Source organism: Dermacentor variabilis, chromosome 4 (genome assembly GCF_050947875.1).
Source record: "Dermacentor variabilis isolate Ectoservices chromosome 4, ASM5094787v1, whole genome shotgun sequence".
NCBI classification, from domain to species: Eukaryota; Metazoa; Arthropoda; class Arachnida; order Ixodida; family Ixodidae; genus Dermacentor; species Dermacentor variabilis.
The window spans coordinates 48733813-48743426 of record NC_134571.1 but is presented as its reverse complement, the minus strand read 5'-3'; the positions used below and the strand labels follow the sequence as shown (position 1 = coordinate 48743426).

Below are 9614 nucleotides of genomic sequence, written 5' to 3'. Positions count from 1 at the left end.
ATAAGACGGATGAGACGCGCCGCCGTGCCGCATGTACGAGCAGCCAGTTCTAAGAAATACAAAGATCGAGAAAGGGGATGGGGGGCGTATATATCTCTCCACGCCCCGTCAGCCGATCGAGCTCGGCACAGACGTGGACGGAACCGCGTCTTTGCTCTCGGCCCTCGAGTCGGACAAACGTTCTCCGGTGTCGCTTTGGACAGCGTGCATGCATATCGCGTATGCATGTATATGCCGCGTTCGAGAATGAGGGCATTTGTACGCGAACGTTGGAGGCGTACTTTGTCTCACAAAAAAATAAAGATAAATGAACAAAAATAAAGACCGCGTGGAGCAGCGCACTCTTAGAAGGCCGAGGCGGTCGCTGACTGATTTATCGCTCCATGGCAAGCCGTTGTTGTCGCTGCTGCTGAAATTGAAACAATAGCAGAGAGACCTTGTTACATTACAGCGGTGGCGGATACTCCATTTCACATGGACAAAATATAGTGAGAACAAAGATATTTCAATAAATATAAGCAAGAGAGGAACTTATGTCGGCGTAGTCGAATTCCTGAAGACGTAGTAAACATAAATTCGCAGAAGAGAATGGCTGCATGCACATAAACACCGGTGCAGGTGATCTTCGTTGTTGTAGCGGGCTCTCGACCACTCCAACTCGTGGAATATGTGTTTATTCCTCCCGCTCGCTACTCATGCACACCTAGCAAGATGTCACAGAGGAAGACCGCGCGTGGTTAATATAGTATACACCTCACGGATAGATATAATTAGGGCCAACGAACCGCCGCTTTCTGAGTGCTTCACCCAAAAGAGCTCAACCGCGGGCTATAGGGTATACGAGGGGGCGCGCGGCCGCCATTTACCGCCTCTGCGTGGAACGCGTCGATGCTTAAACCTGCGCGAAATGACAGACGTCGTTGCTTGTCACGCTCACTGCGTTTCTTTTCTTTTCCGGCCCGTATTTTCGCACACGCCATTGTCAGACGAAGCGTTGCGATTTATAACGACGCACGCAGGAAGGCGAGAGTTGAACGGGCGGCGAACGGCGGGGACCTTTCTGTTTTCACCGAACAGCAGACGATCGAACGCGCGTTGCAGAAGTGACGCGCGTGCTTCAGTAACACCGTCCGACGACCGCTGGAGAAATTCGTTCCATTCAATGACTTGAGTGGTTCAAGGTAGTTCAGAGCAGACCGACACGAGTGCGTATGCTGCTAAGACAGCAACGGCGTGAAGACGAATGCACAAGAAAGCAAAAACAGGCGCACTGCTGCAGTCGAAAGGAATACATAAGGAAAAGAAAGCTTGCTTTGTCCGCTGGGAAGAATCACAGCAACGCGACTGCCTTTCCTCGTGCACATTCCTGCGTCGCTCTTTTAAATATTCTTTCTTTTCTTTCTTTTCTCCATTCTAGCGACACAAACTGTGTCTCTAGAAGCAAAGTCAGGCACACGTGCGCAAGTCGGCTTGTACGGAGATTCGCAAGAAAACTCAACGACCACTCGCCATGGAGGCAAAATGCAAGAACGCTGATGGTTGAAATTATTCCAGAGTCCGTCCCTCACTATGGCGCTTCTCATAGCTCCAGTTAGTTGCTTTATACATCATAACGGATAACATATTTCAATTTCAACCTTGTTCCTCCGAGCAAGGAGAACGATAGAACGAAGTGAAATATGATACTTTGTAAATCTACCCCAGAGTCGAAGTTCGGTTAAACTGAAAAAAAAAAAATAAAAGCGATTCTTGTGCTTCGCAATTGCATCGTGACAAAGCTATAGACTGCATGCCTTAGATACTGTGGGACCGCTTGCACATGAAACGCTTCTGGCAACAGAGAGTAAGTTAACGCATGCTGTCTAGTGATAAAGGAGAGAAACTGGCGCCAATACCATTTTGTCTTTTACATTTATAACTAAAGAAAAATACCGCTCTGTGGCAATCAGATTTAGATAACGTAACAACCTGGTGCTCTCGCTGTCACATGAACCTAACGCCTCAAAATACAAATTCATGAGAATCTCGCGTAACCAAGTAACTTTTCCTAATTACTACGTTAACAACACCTCACTTGAATCAGTATCATGTTATGAGTACATCTGAGTGCACATTACAAATAATCTCTCATGGAAGCGACATACTGAACATATTACATCCAAAGCTAATTGCATGCTGGGCTACCTGAAGCGCAATTTCCCACTGGCACCTCCTTCTCTAAAGCAACAGCTATATGTCACCCACATTCGACATAATCTAGGATATGCATAATCGATATGGGACCCTCACCAATCAACACTAATTAACACCTTAGAAGCTGTACAGAATCGTTCCGTTAGTTTTGTTCTTTACAAATACCAGCGCACAGCAATCGTAACTAGCACGATACTTGCGCCCAAGATATATCCCCTTACCAAACGCAGAAAAATCGCTCGCCTTTGTTTGTTCCACAAAACATACCATGCACTTCCCACGCTCAAATCACGCTGTATCGAACCAGCCTCTTTTATGCTTCTGCACGTTCGGACCGTCGTCATAAAGTAAATATATCTCAGTAGGATAACCTCCCTCGCCTTCTTCCCGCACTTCCTTTCCCTTTAAGATGGGATAAATAAAGTAGTCTCTCTCTCTCTCTCTATCTCTCTCTCATCCCACAGAACGTCTACCTATGGTAACTCGTTTCATCCAAAAACATGCCAGGAATGGAATCACGTACCGGATCTACTAGTCTGTATTACTAATACCGATGACTTACGCAAGGCACTTACTAACGTTATCTAGTGTATATCCTGACTTCAATATGTTGGCACGTGTAGAGTAGCTCTGTTTTCTTCTGACCAGTAGTGTTTATAAGTTATTTCCATTGTACTACCCACCTAATCTACAAACAGTATGCGTTGTATTATGATTTATTTTCTATCAGTATCTGTTTATCTTCTCACTCTAACTTTCACTATGTATACCACGCATTTATATTTCGTCTGTATTACCAGTCTGTATCATATTTCATCTGTATCTTTATGATATGCTTATTGTGTCGCTCTAACTTGCGTTATTTTCACATTGGACTATGCACTGTTATCTGATTATTGTGCTTTTTCTAATTTGTATAGTTATCTGTATCTATTAGCCCCTGCCCTCTGTAATGCTTCATGTAAACCCTAAGGGTACTATAAATAAATAAATAAATAAATAAATAAATAAATAAATAAATAAATAAACATGCCCCACCTGCGAGAAGGTTTTTATTGGTAGACGAATTTACCTACGGGTAGCAATCCCTCCACCAACCCCCTCAAGCGTATTGCTCAAGTTATTACTCGCAACCGTGAATATTAAATGTATCGCGGGAGCGTCTAATATTCTCGCAAACTTGTGATTTCTTTTAAATAAAGCTACTTGATTAACATTTCTTTAATTATTATTTTTGTTTTCAGTTGTCTACGAGTTTCAAGCACAAAATGGCATTCGTGTGGCAAGTTGCTGATCCGAGTCTGACGCTGGGCGCATATTCCAGAAGCTCGCACGGTCACGGTGACCCCTAATCAAGTTTTCACTGATTCGCTTACGCTAAACTACACGGGTTTGCAGCCCGAATCCGAACTCAAGAAGCGGCGGTTTGAGGTCCAACACCCATAAAGATTCCGCACATAAATCCCGTACATCAAAAGCAGCCTCTCAAACGCATCAGGTATACGTAAGGAAACCCGCAGTCGAAGCGCGAGACCTTGCCGATATGCGCTGCCGTCTGACATTCGCCAATGGCTGGGACTCTGTCGCGGCCACTTTCTGAGCTTCTCCGACACTTTGACGGCTTCCCCGGCAGACTGCTGAATACAATGGTGCGCGACTGCGCAAGGCAACAAGCTGCGAGCGCGCTTTCCACATTGGAAGCCATAGATATCTGGTTACGCACGAAGCTTCGTACAAACAATAGCAGTTATAGATCCGGTGCTAGTGCTTAGGCACGCGACGCCACTACAGTGCTTCGTCATCCAGTAGGGAAATGACGCCCCCCCCCCCCCCATAGTGCACTGATCTCTCTGAAACTTCGCACCTTCGGCTTCGAACAGTCTTGCAGATTTTTTTGTTACTTGAAGTTGATTCGTGATCGCAAAGTTGGTGTGTGATAATGGTTATATTTCGTTTAGCCTTTAATTTTTGTCATCGTACAGTGTTCTTAAGAATGTTATTTAAAAATAAAGGCAACTGCTTAAAATAACTGCTGTAATCATCCATGGTGAGTGTCACTGACCAATCGTCATCCAATGAATGACCTATCCATACACATGCTCAACAGCACCGAGAATTATTAATGTCCTGAAAATTACGAGATCGAATGAATTTGTTGTCAATGTAAAGCACTCAGCTGCTTTATATCAAGAAGAATAAGAGTTCTGCTGGTACCAAGCATGATATGCGCCTCAGTGCCTCAGTCACGGAGATCATCATCGTCATCATCATGCTCACAATCCGTAGAGTTATGCAAGCTATCGCTGTCCCTGCTTCGCTTTTTGGAATAAACTAAGATTTGCATATTCCTTGTTTGTGTATCGTATTTTTCTTATTGTGCTTACCAACGTCTATACAGATAAAAAGAAGGAGGCTGTCCGAAATATGCTACAGAATCGAGCCCTTGCTCACAACGCTACGTCGCTAAAGGCATTAAAAGCTGCACGTTAATGTTCTCTATTATTCTTAGTTGCCTCACTAACGAACGCGCATTTTTTGCTAACCGTCCCTCTCGCTTTTCGCGTGTCGGCCAGTTCCTTTCGATGCCCCCCCTAGCCTCCTCGGCACAGCCTGTCCGCATGCAAGACAGTAATCACGTTGCATCGCTGTCACTTTCGCTTGAACCCGTCAGTCTGCATTCACTCGTGCAAGATCGCGGGCCAGCACGAAGGCGACGTGGACACGGGAGCGCGAGCGATGCACGCGAAGCAGACGACACGTCTGCCGTTCCATTGTACGCCGCCCCGGTCGTGTACTCAGCGCGCCATTCATCACGAACATCACAGGAACCCCGCCGAGATCGAATGCCGACGGCGGGACGAAATCAGACGCTCGCGGCATAGCTTGTCTGCAGAGATATACGAGTGCACGCACGACTGTTCACGTGATCATATACGCATCTCGTGGAGCAAGCTGTAATTTGCCAGTCAGCGCGTTCGTTGTGAGACGTGAAGCGCACGAAGACGTAAGCGGCAGACCACAGAAACAAAAGGCGAAATCATCAGCGTTGGTGATATGAGCAGTCTTCTGCTCCCTAGACGCAGACGACGCGGCCTTTGTTTCTGGCAATGCGGAATCGTCCGCGCGCTAATTCGTCATGCGTGTCGCAGACGTCATGGGGTCAATTCAACTCTGCAGTTGACCAAGCGAGCAAGAGCTTCCCGGCTGGCGTGCACGTTATTTACCTCTTGAAATCTGATATAAAGAGATCAGTGCAGGAGTGAATGTAAATGACACGATTACCAGAACGATGAGCAATTCCATGCGCAGGAACAACGAGACATCAATTTCCGGTACGAGAGAGAGAAGGGGAAAAAACAGAAATGTTCCTTCATCCGGGGACTTGCAGAAAATGGCTCTGCATATACTTACATTATGGCCAAAAAATGTGTAGACCCCAAAGGTTGCACGCATTAGGTATGTCGCATTATAAGTGTAGGTGCCGGTTCAAGCTATAAATATGTACTGGCAGTGCGATGCTGTAAAATAAAGAAAAAAAAACAACGATCTACCCAATGACGCGATTCTGAAACTTCTCATTGATCGAAAGCGAACTGAACAACACGCACTGTAACGTAGAGCTTGCAAGCTCCTGTGGACTTTTGCGCACTAAACTGCACTTTAACTAAGAAACATTGGGTGTCTGAGTTTATTCGCAAGCTTTGTCATAATGTATTTAGTTCTGCTCCCTCCGCAATTATTTTTTACCGCCTATATTGTTCCGCTATAGCCTCATACATATACTCCTGAAATCATCGTATGCATGAGATACGGTGCACAAGCATGCATGAAGCGATTTGTGTCATGCCGCAGATTGATTGTGATCCATCAACGGTAGCACCCGCCGTGGTCGCTCAGTGGCTATGGTGTTGGGCTGCTGAGCACGAGGTCGCGGGATCGAATCCAGGCCACGGCGGCCGCATTTCGATGGGGGCGAAATGCGAAAACACCCGTGTGCTTAGATTTAGGTGCACGTTAAACAACCCCAGGTGGTCAAAATTTCCGAAGTCCTCCACTACGGCGTGCCTCATAATCAGAAAGTGGTTTTGGCACGTAAAACCCCAAATATTATTATTATTATCAACGGTAGCGGGCGCGGATATGTTGTGGCGCCATGTGAAAAAACCAGACGATGTACGGCAGCGTACATGAATGTCACACGCTGCGAAGGCAAACTTTGTAGAACGATCTATATTCAATAAGACAATGTACTAACAAACCCCAAAATACAAATATTTGCATTCGCATAATCACGCGTTCGTATTCCTTTCTTATTCGGCTCCCAGTGGCACAAACGTAACAGCTTTTAGATATCCAAGGACCCGCCGTGGTTGCTTAGTGGCTGTGGTGTTGGGCTGCTAAGCACGAGGTCACGGGATCGAATCTCGACCACGGCGACCGCATTTCGATGGAGGCGAAATGCGAAAACACGCGTGTACTTATATTTAGGTGCGCGTTAAAGAAACACAGGTGGCCCAAATTATTTCGAAGTCTCCACATGCGGCCCCTGCCTGGGAGCCGACCACCACGCGCTGACGTGCGTTTTGCAGGACCTTTAATAAAGTTCATTCAATCCAAATCCCCCAATGCCGTGTTCCTCATAATCAGATCGTGGTTTTGGGACGTAAAACCCCATAATTTAATGTTTAACATATCCAAGGACGCTTTTTCGAGCATTAGTTATTTCTTTGACTAAGACGACATGTTAGAAGGTAGCTTTAATTGAGCACTATTGCTGCCTGGCAACTATTCATTTCAACGCCGGTGTAGATGCGAGAGAAGGGGTACAGAGTGTCAGTACAAGTCCCGAAATCTCGTCGGTGCCTGTAGGAACAACGAGGAACAGGTTAAAAGCGGGCGGAAAACAACCGCTTCCCCTTACCCTCACTCCCTTTACTTTCTGGCTGCACCATCGCCCATCAAGCAGGCACGGTGCCAAGTTCACCGCTGTGCTTGTGCTGGCATCTAACCTCACAGCCGGTACACACTAAATGAGCAAGACACGTGATGAACACGGTGAAGACCGAACGCGTTGCAGTACGCCACCATTGCGTCCTGCCGAGCACGTGACCTAAAGACAGGCGCGTTATGTGCAAAGATTCGCCGCTGCTGCTCACCTTGCCCTCCTGGCAGTCGGCGATACATTTGATGGAGGCCCTGACCAAGTTGCGCACTCCCCGCACCGTGCCCTGGCGGGAAAGGATGGCCTTCTCGACGTCCAGCGGGCGGCCGCAGCTGACGCCGCTGCCGTCCGGCGACGACGACGGAGTATCCTCGAGTTCGCGCAGGTGGAACTTCATCTCCGCGCCGGAGTCGCTGTCGTACGGCGCCTCGTCGTCGCTGCCTGTGCCGCTCGACGCGCCGCTGCTGCTGCGCTCGTCGGCTTCCGTCGCAGTCGCCACCGGCGCCGGAGACTGGGGCGACACCGCCGACGAAGCCGGGACCACGGACACGCGGACCACGTGGGGCACGGGACTCGTCGGCGTCGGGCTCACGCTCAGCTCGGTCGCTTCGAGGGCAACGGGGGAACCGTTCACCACCACGGACACGGGAGCCGGCGCCGCCATAACGGGCCCGCCGCGTTGCATCGCTGCCGCTCTTCTTGCTCGAATCGCGCGGAAACGGACCGCTTCCACTTAGCACAATCGAGCACAGGTGGCCGGAGAGGCCGTCGACGCGAAGATGCCACCGAATACGGGGGAGAACCACAGGCGCACTTCGAAAGCCGCGGCTAGGCGACCTGGCTGTCCATCTCCGCTGCTTTTCCTTCCTTGCTGCTGGAGCCTATGGGGAGGGGTAGTCCTGGTACTCGGCACTCTCGGTACAGGTTGCCGAGCCGCGAGAATTCGATCGCAATTAAGAGCGACGATAGGAAACACGTTCCGAACAAGGCGGGGAGAGACACAAACACACCGAGCGAAATGCGGCCGTTGCACGCGGAGACGTTGCGCTTAGGCTACCGAGGCCACCGCTGAATGAGGCTAGTCTGAGAGAACCAGAGGTGCCTCCTGCTCCGCCGTCTTCGCCCGTGGGGCCGGTCGTGCCGGCTGGCTGAGAGGGGGTGCCGACGGGTACTGCTCCTCCTCGCCCCATGCCTGGAAGCTGCGAAAGAAAAACACGCGTAAGAAGCGAGAGAATGAGGCCCAAGATGCTAACAAACTCTCCGTCTCATCTGATGCCGAGAGAAAGGCGCAACCCCAGGCAGCCTCCGCGGAGGCGAACAAACAGGTTGGTGCAAGGAGGAATAGGAGAGAAAAAGAGAGAGAGTGAGAGAGACGAAGTAGAAGGTGAGGAGGAGCGCGGAGCGGCAGTCTTGCGAGGCTCGCGCGCAAAGCAGCAAAAGCGCAGTACCACTCACCTGGGAGGGTTTTAATCAACGCCGGCAGATGGCGCCGTCCCTCTTGTGCAGCGCCAAGTTTGAGAACATGATTGTAGAGGGGAACATAACGAATTAGTTTTGTGGAAGCCAGCAACGTGGAGGAAGGTTCATGAAAGAGAGAATTATCATCACCCGACTATATGTACAGCACAAAGCATTTCCATTTTAATTTCATTTTATTTCTGCGTTCTTTCTTTACAAAAGAAAAAAAAACGCCAGGGCAAGAACAAAAAGCTGCAAAACAGCAGCTTGACTAGGTCCTTGCCCCTTTTCTTGGCAACAGGCACAGATTCATGCATACATTCAGAGTACATATGATATACATATACACACACGCATACCATAACACTTTCTGCTATAGGTCGTCTATGAGATAGGGAGAGAGAGAGAAAAGAAGTGCGCACATATTCACCAATAGAAAAAAAAAACATAAGTGCATATATAGCATTTTGTTGAACTATTGTTGTTGAAACATTGTTACAACATTCAGATTTCTGAAACTTGCCATTGTAACTCATACAGCCACTCACACAATGATACAATTTAGTACAGTAACATGCTTTCGTATAAAGGATATTCATCAAGATATATAAGCAAAATACCGTCATATGAAGCATTTCAATCAAATTGCAGAGCCGTTTATGTCACCGGTTCCACGCAAATGCGCCGTATTGCGAAAGTTGTGTTGTCAACGCTTGTTTAGAAATATCATTTAGGGTTATATCAATATTCTGTAAGGGTTTAGTAACTTCGGTACGCGATATTATAATCTAGTGAATTCGTAATTTGTTCTTGAAAATGGCAGTAGCCAAGCATACCTTTGCGTGATTGGGTGGATGACGATTTTCTCTTTCGTGTTTGCGCAGTATGATGACTTTCAGCCCCAAATAGACGAGACAAGCGCGCAGATACAAGGAGCTTTGAGATACAGAAATAGGCAAGGAGAATAAGCTCGAAAGTGGTAAAGATGAGGAATTGGTTGATGGAGAACACATGCATTATA

At 47.9% G+C, this 9614-nt stretch overlaps 1 protein-coding gene across 1 annotated transcript in view; it reads right to left on the bottom strand.

Annotated features, from left to right (window-relative positions):
- Positions 1 to 8460, bottom strand: part of LOC142579082 (glutaredoxin domain-containing cysteine-rich protein CG31559-like) — a 143094-nt gene extending 134634 nt beyond the window's left edge. The window contains exon 1 of the mRNA XM_075688939.1: positions 7350 to 8460. Within this exon, the coding sequence (XP_075545054.1) occupies positions 7350 to 7820 (471 nt within the window). The 5' untranslated portion in view covers positions 7821 to 8460. The remainder of the gene's footprint in view (positions 1 to 7349) is intronic.
- Between the last annotated feature and the right edge of the window lie 1154 nt (positions 8461 to 9614).